Source organism: Erithacus rubecula (assembly GCF_903797595.1).
Source record: "Erithacus rubecula genome assembly, chromosome: 2".
Classification (NCBI taxonomy): Eukaryota; Metazoa; Chordata; class Aves; order Passeriformes; family Muscicapidae; genus Erithacus; species Erithacus rubecula.
The window spans coordinates 27,738,331-27,763,784 of record NC_136685.1 but is presented as its reverse complement, the minus strand read 5'-3'; the positions used below and the strand labels follow the sequence as shown (position 1 = coordinate 27,763,784).

Sequence of the window (25,454 nt, the reverse complement as noted above, 5' to 3'; positions counted from 1 at the left end):
TCCTGATATTGAAACAGAGGTAAAAGTTCACACCAGCTTCAGTGGGATCTTCTGTTTAAAAAGTGATAGGACAACATGGGCCATGTTAACTAACACAGCTCTAAAACTAGTAACTTGGCCAAAGTAATGACTTAGCAATGTTATCTCTGCTCAACATTCACTGCAAGAGATCATGGAAAAATAACTGCAGATGAAACCTGCAGGGGAAATGAAAAAGAAACCTTCTACAGTGACTTATGTCTAAACAGATGAATAAAAATTTACTATTGAACTCCCATAGAACTTGGCAATGAATAGAAATACATGTTTGTAGGAAGGCAGACTAAAGTATCTACCTAAGTCACATTCCTATTTAATTTCTGGAGATCTTCCTTCGGAGATCAAAGAGCAGATTTGACTCCCTCCAGCCATGGATAGCACAGCTGGTCAGAGGAGCCCACCACAACACATAAAGGGATATAATATAGACTGAGCACACATACCTCTATCTATCTATCTATCTATCTATCTATCTATCTATCTATCTATCTATCTATCTATCTATCTATCTATCTATCTATCTATCTATCTTATATGGCATATGCTGAGGATTGTGTTCAAAACATTTATGTCAGAAGGCAATTTATTCTACAAGTACAAACTCCTCAGGTAAACAGCAGCCAAAGCAATATGGATCATAGAGCCATACTATGGTTTGGGCTGGAAGGGAGCTTTAAAGGTCATCTAGTCCAACCCTTCTGTAATGAGCAGGGTCATATTCACAACCAACCTGGACTTGAAAGTTTTCAGGGATGGTGCATCCACCAACTCTATGGGCAATTTGTTCCAGTGTTTCATCACCCTCATTGTAAAAAAACCTTGTTATTAAATTGACCCTCCTTCAGTTTAATACCTCCTTCAGCTTTATCCCTTGTCCTATCTCAACAGGCTCAGCTAAAGCCTGTCCAAACCTTTCTTATGGGTGCCATTCAGATATTGCAAGGCAATTGAAATCATTCCCTGTGCATCACAGTCCCTCTGACACTTTTGAACTGTCAAGAGCATGGCTGTGGTGATGAGAAGAACAATGTCTAGGAACAGCACAAGGCACTGTGAGGTATAAAACAAATCTATTTGTGTGACATAAGTCTGGCAGGAAAATATGATTCATTCTTCTAAGGATTTTCCTGACTCTGCCAGGCCACCTTTGGGGCTGAAAGGTGGTAGCCTTCTACTTACTTAATGAAGCAGTAAATTAAAATAACATATACAGTCTATAAGGCCTGTTCCTGTCACAGACCAAGCAAGCCTCTTGGAGTAACATACCTGAAGGAGTTGAGGAACATGAAGTGTAAATGTCTCAAACATTACTATGTAGTTTGGGGAAAATAAAAGCCAGTAAAGTGGAGATGTTTTTTAGTACAGATGAAACTTAGAAAATCTACCACAATGTGTGAGGGTGGCTATGAAGAGAGATGATAATGATGCACTGGTGGGCATAAGAGGGCTGTACAAAACCTTGAAAATGAAGAGCAGAAACTTGTGAATCCCTTTATAAAAGGTAAACCATAAAGGAAAGTGTTGACAAGGGAAAAGATGCTTGTTAGAACACAGAATAGAATAGAATAGAAAAAGCAACCACACTGTGAAGAACATGCAGACAGATATTTAAATGAAATATCATCAAAACAGTCTAAGCCTTAGTTGAGGGAAACTAGGAAAAAACAACAGGTTTAAAAAATGCTGCAGTAGAATGAATGAGTTTTTAAAAGAATTTGTATTGAAAAATATCTGTAGGAATTAAAATTTAAGTACTTTAACAGCTAATATTTTTGCAAGTATCAGGAGATAAAAACTAATAAGATTTATATTGAGACAGCAGAAGAAAAATATGTTAAAAAGTTACAGAAAAATCGGTAAACAGTTCAGCCAGTTAAGCTCTTTCAAGTTTCAGAAACTGTTGATTTAAAATTTATGAGTGTGGAGCTATCAAAGCCACTTAGTGTAGAAGGGCTAAAATCCTGTCATGTGACTCTGCAGGTGCAAAAGCATTTTTATATACCCAATACAACAGAACAAGCATCTGCAGAGACATAGTGGAAGCACAGTTCATAAATTTAATAACTCAGAGAAAGTGCCTAAGAACATCTCAAAAAAGCAAAGCTTTTATTGAGACCCCATGGTGAAACAAAGAATGTTTAAAAAAAAGGAAAAAAGCCCCAGCTGAAGTGGAATAGCGAGGTTACTTAAAGCTATTATTCATGTTACTATTCACAGAAGATTAGGGTTGATGCCAAGAGAGTAAAATATTAGACAAGTACATATATTTTTGGGATTTTGAAAGTTGCTTTAGAACATAGCTGATAGTTTTTGAAGCAGAAGGGTAGACAGCTGCCTTATGTACTTGCAGGTAGTGTTGCTGGAATACATTCTGAGCTGGAATACGTTTCCTTCTCAACATAAATTAAATATAGTACAAATGGTAGCAATAATAATGCAGGTCTAATTAAGGCACAAAAATTATTTCATTTATAGACTGGTTTGTGTGTTCTGCAAACACAAAGCTACTTTCACCCAGTTTTCCCTCACTATGCATTCCAACAAACATTTAACCTAAATTTTTACAGGATAAATACTACTAGACAGGGAGAAAATGTATGTGATTTAGTGAGATGAGTTAAACAAAGACAAAGTCTAAATTAGGTATGCATTAACACCTTGTGATAATGTAAGAATAGGTCATTTTTTCATCCTTTGAATATGGAAGCTTTTACAATGATAAAATTTTCTACTTCAAAAAGACCCAGCTCTAACAGGCATTATTTTGCCAAGGAATTGCAAAACATTATGTTGATAAAGAGAAAGGTAAAGTTCCACTGGTACAACATCACTGCTGAAATATTTTTAAAAGCCAGCTGGTGGGCAATTCCCATTGCAAGAGATTGATGTAGTTCTTTAAAGCACAGTCCTCATCAGGATAAAGAAAAGCTGTCACGTTGTTGAATTACACTTTCAATGATCCCTCTGCAAACTCCACAAGGAGAGCAGCATGGAATCACGGTAATCAGGAGTCAGGTAAAATGTGACCACAGCTTTCCAAATTCCTGACATAACACAGTGGGTGGTCACAGTGAAGAACTGCAGCCTGACTGACTTGAGGAGCACTTGCCAGCCACCCAAATACTGCTCATGGGATGGATGCTACTGCTGGGGCTGCACTGTGAGAATGGCACAGCAGCCCAGACAGGATGCAACAAGATGCAGTTCAGTAGGTCTTAAAGGCACCCACTCAATCTGGAGGTGTTTGTAGAGAAGAAGTTCTAGTGTGTAGGTCACCGTGATCCTTCTACCCTATGCTGAGGATATTTTCCTTTTTGGCCTGTTTGTACCATACTGAATGTAAATGAATGGCTTCCTCCCAGGTATAAACAGACTATCACACTCTGCAAGCAAAGGAACTGAAACATGAATAACTTCCCTCCAGTCAAGATGGTCACAGTGTTGGTTTCTCAGGTATCTTCAAGGCAGTTTACTCACTGCCACTCTGATGCTGCCCTACCTTGAACCCCAAACAGAAGAATGAGGAAGGGACCTTAAAATACAATTACCACAGTTTCCTCTTCTTGTCCAGAAGACTGTCCATCACCACCCACACGGAAGCCCACAGAGCTTGCAGACATGCCTCACTTTACAAATATGGCAAAAACAATGGGAAAAATGGCACAGGAAAATCCCAGAAGGATGACTAATTTCCTGTTGAATTACCATTTATGAGGGAAATTAGGCTACCTTTATCTTAAGTATTTCCAAACATGACCTGATCTCAGTCACATCCTTACGAAAGTACCTTGAGACAGCAAGTGGAAAGATTTGTACACCTGCTCAGCCCCTTAAAGTTACTGCACTGACCATATTGTTTTGCTGTTACACCACTTTTCTTTCTAAACTGCTTTCAATCCATTTACTTATACAGAAAAGGACACAACATTTAGCAGAAATATTTCAGTCTGCCAGAAAACACAATAAGCTATATTTTCTTGATAACTTATTACTGGAGTAAACAGAAAATATGTTCCTTACTGGTGTCATTATTCTTTGGGTTTGGTCATTTCTTTAGCTCTGTCTGTCAACTTTTCTTGAAATGTACTTTCTTTCAGAGACAATAACTTGAGAGAGAAATTGGAAGAGTAATTTCACAGAAGTTTACATTCATGAACCTAGTACTTTTAATAAACATATGCTTATTTGCTAATCAAAAAAGTATAATTAAAATCCTGAGGAGTAAATCAGAATTATTCATTACATTGATGTCTACTGCATATGGGACAATTTTCAAATCATTATCCTAGTGAAGGACATATAAATCACATTCCTGCCAATTAATCAGAGTAAGAATTTTTGAAAAACAAATTTACTGTAAGGTTATGACTTCAATCTTCCCTTGTGCCTTCATTATCAGTATTACTGCATAAAGAAGATAAAATCTGCACTGTAACTGCTAAACCATTTTCTATTTCAACAAAGAGGTAATCTTCTGTTCCCATAATTAAAAAGTGCTTTTTGAAGAAGAGAATATTTGTAAGTTATACTGTGGAAGCTAAGCGATCACTATATTTGATGAAAAACAACTGAATAGATTGGTATTTTCAGGAAATTAATACACCGCCACTAAAAAATTTCAGATAGATAAAATTCAGATTTTCCTTAAAGTATATGTATGAAAAGAAGAGATTTAGAATGAAAATGCATTTTGCAGTCTATACTTTCTTTAGTTAAATAGGATTGCTTTCTTTTATTTCATTACAAGGAAAGAAAGTGAGGGTAATATGATCTGAGTTGCTTACTACTGGAGAGTGTGTATCTGTTTCTTTAGCTTCACATGAATAACTGAGGAGAAAGCTGTGCAATCAGGAGCTGGTGTTTGTTTAGAAAGGGGAGAGCCAGAAGTTGCAGTGGAGCTTGCCCAGACCTGAATCTGCAGCTTCCTCCCACAGCCGCCTCCACACGGCACTTGTGCACCAGCTTCCTTCGGATCGCTTTAGCCAGACCTGGGAGCCAACATTCCAAATATCTGTTTAGTAAGCAAGTCCTGGGGACTTCTGTCTGTGACTGACTTAAGCCTTGGCTTCTGAGTAAACACTTGGTGCCATCTGGATGACTATTTTATAACTCCTGAAAGGGATAGGTCTGCAGGAACGTACGGACGGACGCTCATTTTCCTCAGGAACTAAAAGCAGCGGATCGAGTGTCGAGAGGAATGGTTACCATATATTTTACAAGAGATGGCTGTGCCACCTTCCTCACCTGTCACTCTTGTGACACGGCACGCACAGGCTTAAGCTGGGAATGCCAGAGCGGGCAAGCTGCAGAGCCAGCTGTGACCCTGCAGAGCCCAGCCCATGATTCTGCCCCTAAATCCCACATCTCATCACAGCCTCACTACACATCCTATCAGGGAACCCCAGCTTTAAACATCCCCTATTGCTGCATGAAGGGGGTATAATAAAGGAGAAAAGCTCAAAATATAAACACAGCATTTGCTCATAAGACACACAAAAAGCACTAAAGAAAAGAGACATCTACTGCTTACAGAGCAATTCAGAACATAGCAGAGCAATTAGAGGCAGCATAAAGAAAGGATGAGAACTGATCATGGTTTTGGAGTACTCCCATAAAACTACCACCATAACTGAGAAGAAAAAGTAAATACATATATCTGGACTTGGGGAGTGTTAGCTAACCCATAGAAACACAGGAAAACTTTACATCATTAAGAAAAGAGCTCAAATATACACATATACATCCCAAATTCACAATAGCACATATTTGCATGAATAATGCTGAGCCAAACAAATATACTTTGAACTACTGAAATTGCTAATTTCATTAAGGTTCTACGTAAATACTATAAAATTTATCACATATTTCTTCTTACAGTTTAGCATATTTTGCATTGCAATGCTGTTTCTTTTCTCTGATTCTTCATGCATTACTGATGAAATTGTATTAACAAGACCTTAGTATGTACCTTAAATAAATGCACAGAAACACATGGAATTCTAATCCCATTCTAATCTCTTCCTGAATTCTCTGCTATTGCTACAAGTGAGAAATTTTGTTAAATGTTCTTGTTGTTAGGATTTCAGTGTGAAATCCTAACACCAATCCACATCAAACAGGACATACAGAGCTCTACTTTATTTTTCAGATGCACTTTCTGAGCTATGAAATTTCAATTTCAAATTCATAAAATAATTTTTGCATCTTAAAAAGCAGTGCTATTATTTTGCCTGTTTTGCAGTTCAGCATATGCTCATCTATCTAATAGGTTGTTACAGCTGATGGGTATTTATGAATTCTACCATACATGCTGCCTTGGTTTCCCTCATTCCATACTAGAATGGCTAAAATGCAAAAATACATTCCCCCCCCACCAAGTACCAATGCCTTCATTCTTTTCTGTATTTTCTCATGTTTTCCATGTTTCTTATGCTTCTGAGCCAAGTGGGATTTCCTACTCATCGGGGTTGCACTTTTAGACACAGAGTCACTGACATCTTTTAGACTTTTGCAGGTGCCAATAGCACAGACAAAAAAAACCTCATGAATTTCTACTGCATTCTGTAACATACCTGTGTAGATTACCTACAGGCAACTCTCCCTGGACCAACCAACAGCTGCAGTGAAGCAGCCTCAGTCTTTTGCTGCCTTCACACTCCCTGTGCTAAGGATGGAAGCATGGTGCAGGTCTGTGTATGGGGAGAATGTTCTGACCCTGAATAACTCTACTGATGGTCTAGTTTATACTGAAATAAGAATATATGTTCAGCTTGCTCCACTGATGTATGATTTCTATAGAAACACACAGGAATGGAAAAGGGCAGTAGAGCTTTATGTGATGCCATCATTTACCAGCTGTCCCTGTATGCAATTGTACTGGGGCAGAAGGTCGATGACCCAGGCCCAGTTGTCCAGATTAAGAAAAACCTGGTCCCTTTTAATATTCCCCTCCTCCTTGCCCAAGTAATACTTAGGACTTAGTTCTAACAGTGTGTCATCATTTTCACTCCTCTTCCCCTGCTGTGCCTCAGCATAATTCATTTATCTTTTAGATGAAAATAAATAATTTTCACATTAGGAAAAAATAGAAATTACTAGAAGCAGAGGATAAATTTACGGCATTATGCCTTCATCCAAATGAATGGAACATTTTAAAACTTTAGCAGGACTCATAACTGAAATGCTTACATCATATTTTGGCTATAACAGCATGAATGGTTCTGACATAGTAAGTTCTTATTAAGTGACACATGAACTGTGATATTATCTGACCTACTATTTATTCACAGCAAGCTATGACATCTCCTTTCATGATTATATATCGTAAGAGTCACAGCCACACAGTCACACAAATAAAACCCCTCTGAAAACTGAATTTTCCCCTAGCCACCATCACTCATGTTATTCATTTTCTTTTAGCTCTTGCCAAGAGAAACATGCAACTATTTACAGTGGCTGAGAGAGAAAGCCTTCCTGCTGGGCTGTATATTGCCTCTCTGCTGTAATCTGTCTTCAAACTGCTAAACCCATTCACACTCACTCTAGTCTACATGAGCTACTAACATCCTTCTGAAGACTGTGTCTGCTTTCTTAAAATTTAAATATTTTCTTTTAAAAAGTGTAAAGACGACCATCAGTAAATGAACCAACACAGAGACACCTTGTTGTGCTGGAATCAATGAACTGGAACATTTGCACAGCATTCTGTAATCAAAGAAATGCAATTCTTTGACATGTATTTTATGAAATTGGATCACTTCAGGTACAGAAGGAGTAAATTCAGTCAATCTGAAAGCAGTGTGCCCTGGCAGCCAGGAGGGACAAAAGTGTCCTGGGGTGGCACCAGGCACAGCATGGTCCTGTGAGAGCTGTCCTGCTCTGCTCTGAGCTGGGGCAGCCTCACCTCAAATATTGTGTGCAGTTTTGGGCACCACAATATAAGAAAGATATTAAGTTCCTAGAGTGTCCAAATGAAGGCCACAAGGAGGAAGAAGCAGCTGAGCTCACTTGAGTTCAGTCACTGAGCTGAGGAGAGACCTCACTGCAGCTACAGCTTCATTGAGAAGGGAGAGGAAGGGCAGGCACTGATCTCTGCTCTGGGGTGACACTGAGAGGACCCAGGGAATGGCCTGAAGCTGTGTCAGGAGAAGTTTAGTTTGGCTATCAGGAAAAGTTTTTTCACCCAGAGGGTGTTTGAGCACCGGAACAGGCTCCCCAGGGCAGTCACAGCACCAGCCTGACAGAGCTCAAGTGTTTGGACACTGCTCTCAGGTGTGTGGTGTGACTCTTGGGGACTGTCCTGTCTCCTGGGTCATGGCAGGGTTGGACTTGATGATCCTCGTGGGTGTCTTCCAACTCAACATATTCTTCATTCTTGATATCATACTACTGACCTCTGAGTATGATTCTTAGGAAAGCTAAGTGTCCACAACTGCAACTTAAGACAATGAACACCTTAAAAGAAAAGAGACTTAACATACCCAGGTATTTCTATTAGAACAGGTGTAATAATTTTCAATAATTTATAAAAAAATTCTCCAAAATACTGTTCTATGGTCTTAGAGCACACACAAAATAGATATTCTCAGTTTTTTTCCCTGTATTATCTTTGGACTTGTCTATTTCTGTCATCCCTTTGAGACCTGTAAGAATTAATCTAAAGCAAGACATACTCCAATGTATCTACTATAGTAAAATTGCAGGTTATTATTTTAATAATATATTAACCCTTCCAACACATTGTTTGTGCATTCAAGAAATAAAGGACATAAATGGACATTTTTACCTCTAGCAAGATGTGAACTGCAGCAAAGAGTCACTGATCTTGGGACAAAACACTAACTTGTTCCCAGGAAACTAAGATACAGGATAATGCATAGTCCAAAAAACAAGTAGTCTAAAACATGGTAACTAAATTTTGACCCCTTAAAAGTAGAATTTATCTTTATCTTACAGGTCTCTGTTATATCCTTCAATGTTTGTAAGATCTAATGGAGACCCTTGCTGCTATAATGTTGGAAATTAAGGAAGGAAAAGACAATTTATAGTCCTTTATACTAGGAATGACAGTTATTTTGAAGTTTATTTAGTATTACATGGTAATATGAATAGTATAGATGTGGCTCATAACAGAGTCTGGGAGAAGAGCTCTTCATGTTGTGAAACTGCAGCCTGAGAATTTGAAAGCTTTTCACTTTTTTTTTTTTTTTCCTTCATTTTTGCCACAGTCTTTTGCACCATTTTGAATTGCTTTTGCCCCAACAGACTCTTCTTAATGGAAGGGCTTTTCATCTCAGCTCATGAGTGAAACCACTGGAAACCAGACAGGATTTATTACTTTTATGAAGCAAAGAAGGAATACCCTGGAGAGTTTTGGGGACACTTTTCTTGAAGCTTTGTATGTGCTTGAGGCCTGGATCATTACAAGGAAATTAAGAACATTTTCCACCATCCCTACAGCAGTATCTAGCCAGAATATAATACCCTAAATGTATTGATCATTTTTGAAAGCTTTTACTGAAAAAATGCTTTTCCTTTAAAATAGCAAGGGAATTCTTTCACTTGAACAAGTCTATATTATTTATACACACAATAAGCAAGAAAATGTTAGCACTTTGGAAGAAACATGATGTTTTAAACATGCTTTTTTTGGTTGGTTTTTTAAAAATATTTACAGAATTCCCTTTATAAGTCCTATAGAAACTGCAGAGGCACTCTGAAGAAAGGGACTTGACTTTTAGGTTTAGCAGTGGGAGTATGCACATTGAAAATAAGTGAAAAGCATGCAGCATTTTTTAGGGATTTTCTTTTGGCTGTTTTTCTTTACATGTACTCACACTCAAGGCAGCTGGTCCTGGAGGTCCTACATCTCCCTAGTTAAAACAGGAGAAGAAGTAAACAATCTCTTTAGTTATAAATATTTAACCTCTAGACATTATAGAGAATGTGCAGCACTGCAGAAGTGACTTGAGTACAATCATCAAACATGTTGATTATGAAAATATGTGAGTAAAGTGATATTCTTCTCCAGTAATGGCATAGATATACACAGTTCACCACAGGTTAAAGGGAAAAAAATCCCCAGGTCTCTGCATAAATGAGTCACAGCTTTAAAGAGCAATCCTTCAAAACACATTTCCATATGTCAAGTTACAAGCTGCAGCTTACATGCACAAGGTGGCCACTGAAGCCAGTGTGACAGCTCACATATGTAAAGACATTTGACTGTGTGAATATTCACAGAATTAGGTCACTGAGGTACAAATCACATCTGAAACCTTCAGGTGGTAGTTCATGAGAGCAAATTAGTGCACCCACAGAGCAATTCAGAATACCAAATTTCGGGACCTGCTCAGTAATCCTTTTAAAATTCATTGTGATAAAGGGTACTTGTCTTTTGCATTTACAGTTAGCCTGTGCTCATATTCTTTAACCCTTAAGTTGCACAAATGGCAGCAGTGGGTATTTGCAACACATAGTTATGGCAACATGTTCAAAACTGAAGAATATCATGCACACTCATATACACATAAAACTTAATCGATTTTAAAATGTACCTTTTCTCCTTTTGGACCAGCCACACCAGGACTACCAGGGTCACCTTTTAGTCCCTGGGCAGAAAGAGAAATGCAGATTTGTTGTTATCTGTGAAAAATCCTGTAGCACTGTGAATTAGTATACACTAAAAAATAGGCCTTAAAATTCTACCACATGAATTCTACCAGTGAATCTACTTTGTTGTGGCCCATTATGGTAAGTAGTGAGTCAAAATGCAAAGTTCCTTTGCAGTCTTGCATGGCCAACAAAGATAGAATATTAGAGAGAGTGCTATTAAATTCACTTGAATGCTGCTAGAATAGGGAAAGAGGCAGAGGTGAACAGAGAATTGCAGATTTTATGTTTCAAGTTGCAGTGCTGAACTGCTGAGCTCCAGGGAGGTACAGCTCAGAGCAGCTCCATATCTTTCAAAACTCTCATTTTCACCAGTGTTCACAAAGGCAGCTAGAGAAATAATTTATTTCCTTCACATCTCCTTCTTTACTTCTGCCTTCAACAGGAGAAGCAAGTAGTACTGCCCAGCCTTACCCTTGACAAACACACCTGTCATTTCACACTGGCAGGATCAGAGTGGTTTGGGTTAGAAAGGATTTCTGATGATCATCTGGTTCAGCCTCCCCTGCAGCAATCAGGGACATTACCAACTGGGTCAGGTTGCTCAGGATCCAACCCATTCATTAATGTTTCCAGGGCATCTACAGCCTCTCTGAGAAACCTTTTCCAGTGTTCACTATTTCCATTTAAAGTATTTCTTACTTACACCTAGTCTAAATCTTCCCTCCACAGTCTCTTATACTACCTTTCCACTAAGAAGTTCTCACTGGAAGCACCCAAAAAAACCCCTGAAATATCTTTAGTACCCAGCACAGAATCTTTGTTGTTTTCTCCTTGCTGCAAAACAAATAAAAAAATGAGAGGTTTCAAAATATCCCCAACAAATTCAAGCCATTCTACAACAATGAATGAACTTAATTTTCACGCTGGACCAACCTACCAGGAATGCATTTTTATTTAAGCTGAGATATTTGTCTTGTGCCTTCCCTCTGCCACTGCTTTAGTGGTGTGAGAGACTGTGAATATGGAAAGTCAGAGACACCTCTACAAGTTCCAAGATTTTACATAGAAATGAAATGGCAACAACACAGGCAACACAAAACTCAGTCATAATGAGATGCTCCACAAGTAGCCACCATTGATATTATTCTGGAGGTTAAATTAGTCAAGGGTAGAAAAGATTGATTTACATCTGAATTAGGGTTTACAAACTAAAGTTCTTCCCAGCTCCCTTTTTGTCCTTCCAAACTCTCTTCCTCAGTTTGCAATTATTAGGAAGATAGAGACAACTGGCACGAAAATGGTAACTAACATCTGTGCCTTGGTGGGTACAGAAACATGAAATCAGTGAGTGTTCTAAATACTGCGTATTTGTGCAACTTCACTTCCTGCTAAAATTACATTAATTCACCATCTGGAAGGAACATCATTTAGAACTATATGAGCATTTAAGTACCCACTTTGGATTAAATTTGTGGTTGTTGTAAATACCCCTGATTTAGCTTTGATTTGTTCTTTATTAAGCTTGCCAAATATGTAATAGTTAAATCAGAAGTAGTTTTGCTGTTTGAACTTAAAAAATGTAATAGGCAGATGGATTCTAAAACCAAGCCAAAAAATTGCTTTCTTTTTACAATCTGCATATTTATGACATAGCTTTAATATTGTCTCCATTTGCTACATTTTACTTTCAACCTCCTTCTGAAAGACTGCATAAAACAAACAATCCATATTCCTAAAGCCATTTTAGGGATTTTTCAGGTATGCAAGCTGTATGGATTAAGTTCACAATCAATACTAGCAAATCAGCCGTGGAACAATTGCTATGAGTTTAGGAATTAGATCTTAGGGTGTATGTTTACAGAAGATAAGCCTAAAAAAAATCTGCAATTCACAGATGGTGACATATATCTGTGTGTCTCTACTGAATAGAAAATGCAACTGCAGATGAAAGATGCTGAGCCTGAGCCATGCACTTTCAAACTATGAACATTATTTTTCCCTAATTGCTGTGTTTAAAGCTTTTGGAAGAGCACCTCAGTGAGGTGTGCAGTCTTATAGCTGCTGCAGATGTGATGACCACAGCAATTGACCTCAAATAAAAAGGACAAGGGGAAACAGCATGTTTAACAAGAAACCTTACAGTGTTTGAAGGAGGATTTTTAAGGATCTGATGTTATAGTCCCATTAGAAGTATTTCTGGTTCGCCTACACATTATATATGCATTTAAAAATATCATAAACTCGATAAGTTCCAGACATAGTGAATGCTTGCAAAAAACACATCTGGGAAAGCACCATGCCTATTCTTCCCTACAGTCATCCTTTTGAAGCTGCTAAGATGTTTAGCTGCTGGCCCACTCTCTCTGAAATGCCATAAGAAATAAGAATTCCTGTGCCAAGTCAAATCTACAGCCCCTTTTAGCACAGTACAGTAGGGTATCCTGTCTCTGGCAATGACCAGAACAGGATGTTTCAGTAAAATAAATGTGGTTATCCAAACAGATATAATTTGGATGATTTTAGACTAAGCCTTAAGTTAGAAAAGCTCATTTTCTGCAATGTTTTAGGAGAACAAGGTCAGCTTTGAAAACAAACAAATTTCTATTGATCTAAGGAGTCTGTTACCACATTTGCCAGAAATTCAAGAACAGATTAAAAATTCCAGCAGCTCTTTCAACAGAGAGTAAATTAATTGGTTATTGAATTCTATCCCAGTCTAATTCTAGCTTTTTGGGACCAATATAAAAATGCACATTTATGAGTTCATGAACAGTCTTCAGCTGATGCACTTTCTCCTCTAAAAAGACTGCAGCTTGGTCTTCTTACAGGTCATGATAAATTTATATTATGGTTCCTCTATGGAAACCAAAATGTAAAGTAAGCATTAGAATATGTATGTACAAAGCCAATTCAAAGCTAAGAAGATAACAATACTGGAAACAGCAGAAATGAGAAATGTTCTATGTGCATATATAAAATGAGACTGATAACTGTAGCACAATTTCCAACTAACAGAGAAATTACTGGAACAATACATCACAAGTATCAGTAAGGGTGTGATCTGGGGTCAGTGAAGGAAAGATTAAATAAGAGGCAGTGTTTTTGTTTGGAGGTGGATGACAATGGCATTTCTTCTGGTGGAATGAATGAAAAACAGATAAAAGAGGTAAAATGTACCATCAGCTGATACCAGGTACTCTTCTGAATGAAAAATTGCCAAGATCAGCTGGACCCCAACCAGAAGACTCCAGCAGCTCCTTGCAGGAGTCAAATGTTGTCTACTGGAATTGCATCTATTTGTACAGCACAAACTGTGGTGCACAGATGTGGCAATGGAAAATGCAGTCAGACTGCAATAAAATTTCCAGGAGAACATGTTTTCAACTCTAAAAGATACCTTTTGGGGAATACATAATTTGTTTTTTGCAATTCTGTGGCCTTCATCAAAGCAATCTGGTTCAAAGTCACATCAGGCTGAAATCTCCTAGAACATTCCATATTATCTAATGTACTGGAAATGAAGTACACAGCCCAACATTCTAACCAACAACGTGCAACCACATTATTATAGGTCAGATCAATTATCTCTGCTGAGTAACAGAGGTTGTAAATACTCTAACTGCTAAGAAGAATACTACATTTTATTCACAGAGCAGCCTTAAAATCTAAGTTAACAACAGTTTCAAAGTCAGCTCTACAATGCCAACCTAGATATGTTGGGATAACTTCTAAATTAGCAAAGTGTTTTCAGAGCTCCAAAAAACATACTTTTTTCAGTTTATGTCTCAGATACTTTTAAATACTGCCACTGCTCTTTTCTCCTGAATGGAATTCCTAAAGTTCAAACTGATATGTTGTTAGAATTTACTGGACCCTAAATTTAATTTACTGTTTAGTAATACTTTTGATTCTAACAGAATTCTCACACTCTATAAACAAACTTCATCACCAACTTCACTTTTTCAAGCAATAGGATTATTCCCTTCCTATTCAGATATTTCCTCGCAATGCTAATACAAAGAGAGTTCAGACTAGACAGACAGGCCCTGAGGTTTGTGAAGATAAACAACAATTGCTATTATATTAATATGCAGGATCCCTTTAAAAATGGTTAAAATTCTGATTACCTTTTCTCACAAGTACCAAAATAAAAAGATCTAATATGCTCTCTATCTTTCCATTGAAAACCTGGGGTTCTTTTTTTGCTTAACTTAAGAGGTCTATCCTTTGACATCAGGTAGGTAAAGAATTAAATTTTTTGTAGAAAGGTTTTAGAAAAGTCACTTCTGATATTATCTCCTCCAACAAAAGAAATAAAAATAACACATTAAACACTTGGCTTAATATATACAAACTAGATTTTAATTTCAGATTTGTTTTACTTTTTTTTTCCCACTTAGAAGACACTATTCCTCTACCAGCTATGCATGACACATGCTGACAGATATGATAATAGTTGCTGTTTTGACTTACTTTTGCTGAAGGATTTAATTTGTGTCAGAAAATAGTAATTGGAAGTGTCCCATGGCATTTATTCCTACCTGCACCAGTGATCAAGAAAACAACATGACTCAAAAGAGTCTAAAAGTTTCGGTGATACAGATTTTCTTTTCACTTCAGATCAACAAGCAGACATATGAATATAACAGAGGACATATTTCACAAATAGTTTCATGGATATTTATATTGCAAATTTGCCCACACAGGCTATGAGTGTTTTATCAGTTTTTTTCAGGTAGTGTGTCTATGAAGATCTATTTGTTGCAGTGATACAAATGATAGCATTGCCACAGAATCATCAGGGTTGGAAAAGACTTCCAAGATCATCAAGTCAAATTTTTCACTTATAACCATCTTGTCAACTAGACCAGACATAATTCCTCAGTTACAAAAGCAGACAAGTCTCACACCCAACTGTAAAATGAAATATCCAAAAGAATGGTGAAGGGAAACAACATCTTAAAAAAATTACAGGATTTTAGGGGCAGCAATGTGACACCTGAGTTTAATGTCAAGTGGCTAAAGGAGTCTCAAGGGATGAAAGAGATGCTATTCAAAAAAACTGGCTGTTCATCCTATAAAAGCTAATACCTGCTTAGAGACACACACATGTACTACAGGACTATATTAGTAATATATTAAGTTATATATAACTACTCCTTAAGAAACTAAAAACAATGGCAACCACATTAGCACTATTTATAGCAAGTATTCATGTTGTCAGATAGATTTTGAATAATGTCCCAGGCTGGGAAATGGCATTGTAGATCTTGGCTCAGATTACTGGAGAGATCAAGTGGGAGATGTGCAGAACAGTGAGATACATTCACAGCTCCTGCCTTGAATCCTGCCTCTCAACGAGATTAACTGAGCCACTTAGCACAACCAGGGAGACAAGAGGAAATTAAACCTTTCTAGGTATATCACCACTACAGCCTAGTCTCCAAACCAGGTCTGGCTTCCCCTCTGTCATGCTACTTCTTTCTAGCAAGAACTTTCTGTACAGCTAAGAAAACACAAGTTAGCAACAGCAAGCAAAAGTTTTCTGTGACACCTACTTTTCTGATTTTGATTTAAATACATTCAAATATGTTTCTACCATTTGTTCAAGATAAAATGTTCAGTCATCTTCTTCAAGTTCTTGTGAGGATGGAAATCCTCACTCCCCCAGGCAGAGACAACACCTGCCAGAAGGCAATGACACTAGCTTTAAGTGTTTTCAGGCTGTTTTTATACAGCACTGTAGATTACACCAATGTAAGTAGATTAACTTGATCATTGCAGAAATATCAGATGTTACATTTCTGCTTGCAGAACAAGTCAGAGAGACACTGATAGAAACCAAGAGTTAATGATAAACAGACTGATATCTCCATGCAGAGTGATAAATGAGTTCAAAGCACTTTATGTAAGTGTTGTTAGAAAGGAATTATGTGTGGATTCAAACAATACAATGTTATATTGCCATGTGCAGTTTTCACTTCTGTTTCAATGACTGTTCCCATAATAACAATAATCTACAATTTACTGACACATTGCAACAGTTCAGTAAATATTTAAAAATATAAATGTTCAGTATTTTTCACTTTCACAGTGCCAGTATGTTAAATATGTCCTAGAGTTAATCAGATACTTGGTATACCTTACTGTTCCTAAAAGGTTGATGGAACAAGATCTCATGTAGTAAAGAAGATCATGTAAGACCAACACAGAAATGTCACCAGAGCTAAGGAAAGAAACACAGATGTGTTTTTTCCATGCTGTCAGCATATATGTATGCATGAGAGAAGTATACAGTTCACCTTTACAGACAGACAGGCTACAAGAGAATACCTCTTCAAATACCTAAATGTAGTTCCAGCTTAGTACACAGTGTATGCTCTTACATGAAGGATATCCCCTATTACTTAAAAATAGCCTTATTTACCCAGTATTAAATTATAATTACCTAAAACATGAAAAATATTTTTATGGTTACAGTGTGCATAGAAAGTCAAATGATGTAAAAAGTGTCATAATTTTGTAGCCTGTGTTACTGCATTTTCAGTAGCCCCAACTAGACAGCCATAGGATTTTTGTGTTAAACGCTGACCCTTTCATTTTTTCAGAAAAGGTGCTTTAAAAAGTATTGCTGAATGTTTTTTCCAAGTCCTCTGTCTGGATTCTAGTCCTAATGTCAATCATTCTCCATCTGGGAAATACTCTCTGCCTTCAACAGCAATGCTTTGCAACTGGAGAGCCAAGAGTATCCAGCATTAAAATCCAGGGTAACTGCCATAAAGGTCAAGAGGGAGAAGGATGGGAATAAAGCAAACAGCTTGCTTGACTTTATTATTATGATTTTTCAAATCTTGCTTTTTGAAATCATGCTGGTTGTCTATTTCAGTATTTCACTGAAAAAAAGACCATCTGATTTTTTTTTCCTCTCATCTTGGTTTCACATATACAAAAATAAATAAAAAAATTTAAAATAGGCAAAAGTATGTTTTACTTTACAGTCATGCCTATAGTGTAGGCTCAGGTTCAAACTTGAATGTGAAGCCAGTCATCAGGATTATCCAGTGTTTTTAGATACAGATTTATGCTACCTCAAATATGATCCAATTAGCTCAGTAGGCAATGAAATCTGGCAGTGGAAAAAACCCTTAATTTTTGATTCTATCACAAGAGACACATGGCACAGCAAGTGACACACCCAGGAATGGCCAACAGCTTTTTTATTTCCTCTTTCGGAAACAAAAGCTACCAAACCGTAGCTTTACCCTGCCTTTAAAAATACCTTCTCCATCAGATTATCTAACAAGGAATGATTCTTATCTATATTATGTTCAATCCCCATGTTTGTTTCTGTTTATCTCATGAGTGATGAGCAGAAACATCACAGAACCTACCAGATCCTTATCCACAGCCCTCCTTACATGAAGCCCTAAGAACTCCTATGTCACATGAATGCATCTCTTCTCCCCCTATTGTTTTGTGGATGTTAAATCTCCAGGCATGCACAATTTCTAATTCCATCACTCTTCTTACATAATGTGTGAATTACATTTCTTAACCATCCACCCAGAAGTTTGTAACTTGACTGTTTCATTTTTGTTCCATTTACCTCTGTTCCAGGAAGGCCTTCTGGTCCTGGTTCTCCTTTATCTCCTTTTTCACCCTAAAAGAATTAATATTGATGTTATTATACATACTATACATACTATGGCAAATACTAACCCACAATGCTTTTTAGCAGGAAAAATATATTACCATTCTGGTCTGTTCTACATGTACACTGCAGGATGCACATGCAAAACTATTTCTTACATTCCAACAAAAATTCTTTCCAAGTAAATGTCCTTGAAAAATGTCTAGCACTCTGATAGGTACAGTTCTCTGTACTTAGTGTTATTGATCATCCATAAAGTCAGGACATTCTTTTTTCTTGCTGTTTTTCAAGAACATTGTGGTAAAACAGAAATTTACACCAGGGAACAGTTTAGTTTCTGAAAATCCTAATCTTAATATTAATTTTTTTTTTTTTTCATTCTGAGTTTCAGATTTGTTATCAGATATTTAAAGTAAGTGTATGTGTAACAAGTCCTCAGTATTATAATTTGTTTTTCACCTATACTAGTATGTGGTTCACCATTTGCATTTGAAAAATGAAAACAACTTTTGTTCTGAAAGTTTTCTTACAAGTATGAATATGAACAGCATTATTAATCAAAAGGAAAAAAAATGGTGGAAAGGTTCCTTCAGAATTGACTATAGCTGGTTCCTGAATTTGTTCATGAAACATTGATTACAAAGCACAATAATCTTTGTAGAATACATGAAAGAATTCAGTTTCATATGAACTCTAATAACTATATTAAGACATATTTCATCAATAAAATACACCTGCTAAACAAGCATAATTTAAGAAAAATACCTTCCAGAAGCAACAAGCCTAAGGAGCTCTATAATTGCATCTCTGTCCCTCAAATGAAGTTTGTCAACTCAAAATAAGTAATCATAAAGTAACATAATTCTGATAGAAGTGTGAGGCCTGACTTAATTAGAGTCCAAGCTCTTCACATAAACCAAAGAAAACAAAGAGCTCTTCACCAAATTTCCATTATCTCCAGGGGACTACATTTGTCTGAGCAGAACCTATTCATTATACCAGCATCATCTTCATAATTCTGTTAGGTAAATGGTATTGAGCTGAGATCATTCAGCTAATTCCATTTGTGACACAACCCTGATTCAGAGCCATTTCTCCCATGGCAATGACAGAGGGCATTTCATCTAATAATCAGTTTTGCAAAATGAGTTTGTATGAGCTTTGTCAAACAACTGAAGCCTACTAACATATTAGCAGCAGCAAACTGTGAATTTAATAATCCCACTCCCAAGATGGCTTTGCTGGTTCATTTTTTCCATTTTAATACATCTTGTTGATAAGAAACTTAATGCTACACATTAGTTTGAATCATACTGTTAAGGTTTTCTCTCAAGTATTCCCTTTCTTACTGGTCAAAAAAACCCCACCAGGTAAATCTGTGAATTTACTGCAATGTTTAAGTGACACCAAAAAGTTATAAGAATTTAACACTTATTATTTTAATATGTTTAACCTATTTTAGCATGTTTAAACTACAGAGTCCTCTTTGTTCTATGGATTAAGACACTGGTTGAGATAGTAATTTTCTTTCACTGTCGGTTTAAAAAATAACCCGGTTGAAATCTCAGGCGTACTGTTCTTTTTAAATAGCTCACTTAAACTTTTAGAACTGCAAAAATGACATTCTACTTTTCATCACTGTGACATACTGAACATTTAATACTGCTTTCAGGATATTTCAACTAGTATCAGTTACACTCCTACAATTTTGCAGCAGTTATAAAGGTACATTCATATATTTGACAAAATGCCTCCTTATCTGAATATATTTCTAGAAGATTTACAAATCATTCCACTTTATGGAGCTGTTTTATTTTCTTTTATGGCTTGTGCATTTGCTTTCACACTTTATGAAAAATGATGCAAATATATACAGATTTGCTCCAGAAGTAGTAGTACCCTGTAAAAATGCCTTGATGTGTAGCCAGAAACCTAAGGTAGAATTTGTTATGCAACATCTACATTGCCATAAAAAGCTAGACAGAGAGCCTAACTAAAAGATGCCTGTCCCCTCAGCCTCTCTGATCATTTGCCTGGCTGTGAGATGAGCAGTAGGTGTTGGTGGTTGTGCCTTTTCCTCTCCAGCAGGCAGACGGTGACTTCCAAATGCCACCAGGCAGCTCCAGACACACACACGTGTGGCAAGGATGAGAGAAACCCCCCATTCCTCACGAGTTACACAGTATTTGGGTTTGAGATGTTTCTCAGTTTCTTTAACAAGATTATAAAGAGCACCCCCTGTTAATTAGCCTTGGACCTCTGCAGAGCCCCTGGCTCTCTGCCAGGTGTGAGACTTCCCTATGAACATGTTCCCTCTTTTTAATGGAGTACGTGGTTTGCTCTTGCCAAGCCTGTCGTATGGAATGTCCGTGTTCCCTGTGAAGCCAGAATTCAAACCAGAGGGCCAATTTTTACAATTTATTCTCACAAGAACTGAGCCAAGTCATGCTCATTTCTGTCTTTGTGAAGCACACTATACTGCATAATTAACAGCTTCAAATCTAGCCAATTTACAGTCACTGAAGCCACTCTGCAGTGTAGGGGAGGCTGTTGATAATCAACATTGTGGCTTTGTGGCAGTGTACCTTAAAGATTAACAAAAAAATGAGAAAAATGTATTAATTTAACTTTATATGGAGTGCTTCTGCCTGCTTATACTACATTCAGATGAAAATATTAAAGAATATTTATTGCAAAAACAGGATGACAAAACTCTCTAAGCGTTAAGCCTTTTTTATTAGTTAACTAAAACTGACCCGAAGTAACACTGAATTATTTGTATTTCTTTGGGTGAAATCTGCATTCCATTACCCTGATGGAACCAGCTGATGGGGTTGCTCCAGAATAACTGCTGGGAGGGATTCAGTCTGCTGTGTGTAATAGTGGATGCCCTGAATTCAGTGGTAATATTCTTTAATTAGGGCCAAGGGTACATCCAAAGCCTCTGCAGGATGAGTACCAGCCTCCAACTCACTTGCCCACTTCAGGATTGCCTCATTTTCCTTGCACACTATTTCCCTCATGTTAGAATGGCAAAGTATTATATTTGGAAATACAATACATTAATACCTAAGAATTGAAAATATAAAGATTTTTCTGCAACACTGCCCTGTTAATGATACAAATGAGGAATTTCTAGTATCATTTTTTTTTAATAATTTTAAAGTGTCATTGTTAACACTTGCTGTATTACTCTGCAAAGTACAAAACTTATGTAATACTAAGTCATTGTGGACATCTTATAATTTTTAACCTCTAAAACTCTATGATTTTACCTACATATTTTAAAGACAGTTATGACTTGTTTTTTCTTAAATATTTCTTTCCATTATGCTACACTTCTGTCTCAGCGAAATGTTCTACATGAATTTTATTTTCTTGTGGCCACATAGTTTCTTTTAAACTGATCTCAGCTCATAATAGTGTTTATTGATTTTTCTTGAGTAAGTTATGAATTTTAAAAATCTACATCTTCAGTAAAAAAATCCCAACTTTTGTTTCTTTCTGATTTTCTGATAGATATCTGAAGAGCTGGGGTTATGAAGAACTTCATCCTAATAATATTCTTACTGCCTGACCTGTAAACCTTCCACAGACTATGGGATAGTATCGTTTAGGAAAGTGGCAATACACAGGGTGAAGCATCTCAGGACTGCTGAGAGACTGTACCATTTGAATGGATTGGAAAGCAAGGCAAAACTAATGATCTTGACAGTTCAGACTGGAGGTACCATGCTCATTTCCAAACAGGCTGTAACCATGTAGCACACAAGAGTATTTCCTAAGTAGAGTCAGAAAGAGACAGCATAATCCATTGCAGAAATAGATTTCTATTATAGAAAACAAAAATCAAAAGAGATGGTCAGGAAGGATGTCACCTTAGAACCTGTGTCCTCCCAAGCCCATATATTTAGGATACTCAGACAAGTAAATCAGGGGGTCATAAAGCTTTACAGAGATCAGACAGTTCAGTAGGCACACTTATCAAGAAACAATGACCAAAAACCTGCTGATTCCAAACTGTGCCATTGCTCTCTTGTGAAAGAGTCCTAAGCAAGTGTTGCACCTGAACATACTGGATACCATGTCAGGATAAAGATCTTTCCTTCCTGCTGGCTAATTACTGGTTGTAGTCACATGTCACATTCCTAAGCAATCTCTAAGTATTTCTAACCAGAGAGTACATAGAAAAGCCAAATCACCACCTCAAATATGGAAAAACCTTAGGCACAGAATAATCAGAATCTAGGCCAGCCCAAGGCTCCAAAGCTGCACCAATGAACTGCCCCATTCTGACAGCAGGAATAAGGCAGCCATCCATTTTTACTCCTGGTAGAAAAACGTTAAAATGCAAAATTATTTGGATCAATTAGAAAAGCAATCAAAAAATAAAAAAAAATCCCAAACAAACAAACAAAAAACAAACAAAAAAAAACCCAAAGTCCAACTCAAACCCCAAGGCAAATTAAATTTTCAGTGTATTTCTCTCCTAATTGAGAAATCCAGTGCACAAATGACAAAGCAGTACTGCAGAAAAGTATCTGGGAATTGTCATGGATCACACAGTGCACAGAAACCTGTAATACAAAGACGTTTTTAAAAGGCTAAACCCTATTCTTTGTTTGTCAAATGCAAGCTGAATAAAACCCAATTATTCTGCATTACTTGCCACTGATGAGAAAAGTGAAAAATAACAGTTAGTTCAAGGCATCATATTTTTCTACCCTTGTCCAAGCTAGAATGATAGAAAGTGTGAAAAATAGTTAGGAGGAAAGAATGAACATAGGATATGCTGATGGATTTCAAACATGAGAAAAAATGCTATAAATGGGACATTAAAGTTTCCATACTGATAATACAAATAATAGATTTCATTTGTAGCCAAATGGGGCATGGAGGGCGGAATTTGTGTTAAAAAGGTAGAGAAGAACTATAATGGTCTAAGATTATAATGAATTTGCTTGAATGCAGATTTTGCTTGAGAATTCTCTAAGCAGACCTGAGGATACTCCATTGTATGTGTGTCTTCCTGTGGGTGAGGCAGATCTAACCCTGGATGCTGTTCCAGGATAACATTTCCCCCAGCTGCTCCTGGGTTCTGCTATGGGCGCTCTCTCTTGAAAAATGTGTCAAAGTCACACGTCAAAATACAAGTCACACGTCAAAATACCTTCAGCTTTTCTTAGGATGATGTCTTTGCTGGGCGAAGATTACAGTGTTTGCACGTATGTGTCTTAAGGAGTCAAACTCCCTCATTTAACAAAGACTCCTTTTTTCAGGAAGGTGTTGAATGAAACACAAACATAAATACAAATGCCAACAATATACAGAATAACAATGTGACTGAGATGTTTCCTCTGTCCATGTGTTACTATTGCCAAGCACAATGATTGAATAATGAGCTCAGAGACAGAAAAGCAAAATAAAAATTAAACCAAATAACACAGGCAAAACAGGAGAATAAACATATTCTGAAGAGCTAGCAATCACTTTGGATTGAAGGACTGTATTCACATTCATTCAAGTAGCTTAGGCATACATTTCTTTCTCACACATTCTTTATGAAAGTTCAACTCTCCATCACAGCATCCACAAATACTGATTTCTAAATCAGTCTATTAATTCCATTGCACCCTGACAGGCGAGTGTCCTCAGTCACAGTCTTATTGAAAACTTTTATAACATAGCCTACACAACTATGATTGAGAAATTGGTGTTAAATAATGTCCAATTCTATTATTTCACACATAGAAAATGCCATAGCAAGGCAACAAAAATGCCTTATTAAAAACACAAGTGAAGAGTCCTATGATCTTTTAATGTGTTCCTTACTGAATCTCATTTTGATTCTTATTTTCAGTGTAACCCTATCCTGTGGAAATCTAAGAGGTTGCCTAACACCCTAATCCCTATCCTATGTAGAAATCTAAGAGATTGCCTAATATTCCCTAGTGCTGACCAGAGCCATTAAAAATCATTAATGAAATGAATACTAAAAGGGATTAAGGTGTACTGTGGTATGTGGGAAAAGATAATATACACTGAACACCTTTTCATCTCTTTTTAAGCTAAAACACAACCTTAAGATACAACCACATTCTTCTGGGTGATAGATTTTAGCCATCAGAAGAAGAAAAAATACTATTTTGGCTAATTCTTGCTTGCTACAATGCTTGCTACAATGTATGCAACTCTAATCACAATCTCACATTTCATTTGTTTTTCAATAATAATCATCCCAACAAAAATAATTAATGTCCTAATTATGCTTAAGATGCTCACACTGGCTTTTCTTTCTACCAGATGAAATTTAGACTTTGTATTTTGCAAACTTTCCTTTGCATGCTATCCTGCCATGGCTCATGCTGTCATGACAATTTAAATTTCTTTTTATTTTCCTTTAAACTTTTCAACATCAAGGAGAAAAATAGTAAAAAAATCAACAATTAAACCTCCACTCTTTATGATAATTATGTGATCATCTATTTTCAGACCTAACTTGAAAGAAAATTCTTAACCCAATATTAAAGTTTTATTCACAGAAATAAGAAAAATAGTACAATCTAAAGCATGCACTCTCTGAAAGCAAAGTCTCAGTTGTCTAGATAATATGTATTCTTGACATTCACTTGAATATATTAATACTCTCTTCAGAAAGTATCATCAGTCAAGCAAAATGTGTTTATAAGGAAGAGTCACTAAGCTTTTTCATGGTGATCTTCATTTCCAAATCCTACTTTGTATTTGTGTGCAAAAACTTTAGTGGGTACAAAGAGCTGTCTAATATAACTCCCCAGAATATATTTTAAAACTCAGCAATCATTTGGATTAGTAATGGATATTCTCTTCTTTACTCACTCCATCTGGTTGAGTTCTACAATAAATTCTACACACAGAATTCCATTCCAGGTTAAAGATTGGTGTACTGCATATAATTTATTGTGCTGTACCTTTCCTCATAATCCAAAAGCAAAAGGCTTTCCAAACTATAAAGATTCCTGAATTCAGTCAGACAACTCATACATGCATCTTTCCATGCAGAGGCCATAGAGGGAACACTCATGGTCCAGTCTTCCTCTCCTTCTACAGTGTCTCTGGCTAATCTCATCTGCAAATATAAAATCAACAATCATTTCTGTGAGTCATCAGT

General features: G+C 36.8%; 1 protein-coding gene across 1 annotated transcript in view; it reads right to left on the bottom strand.

Moving 5' to 3' along the window:
• COL19A1 (collagen type XIX alpha 1 chain) overlaps positions 1–25,454 on the bottom strand; it is a 170,923-nt gene that overhangs the window by 67,775 nt on the left and 77,694 nt on the right. Inside the window, exons 12-14 of the mRNA XM_079332225.1 lie at positions 18,260–18,313; positions 10,596–10,649; positions 9,876–9,911 (exon numbers count right to left, since the gene is read on the bottom strand). Coding sequence (XP_079188351.1) covers positions 9,876–9,911; positions 10,596–10,649; positions 18,260–18,313 — 144 coding nt within the window. The remainder of the gene's footprint in view (positions 1–9,875; positions 9,912–10,595; positions 10,650–18,259; positions 18,314–25,454) is intronic.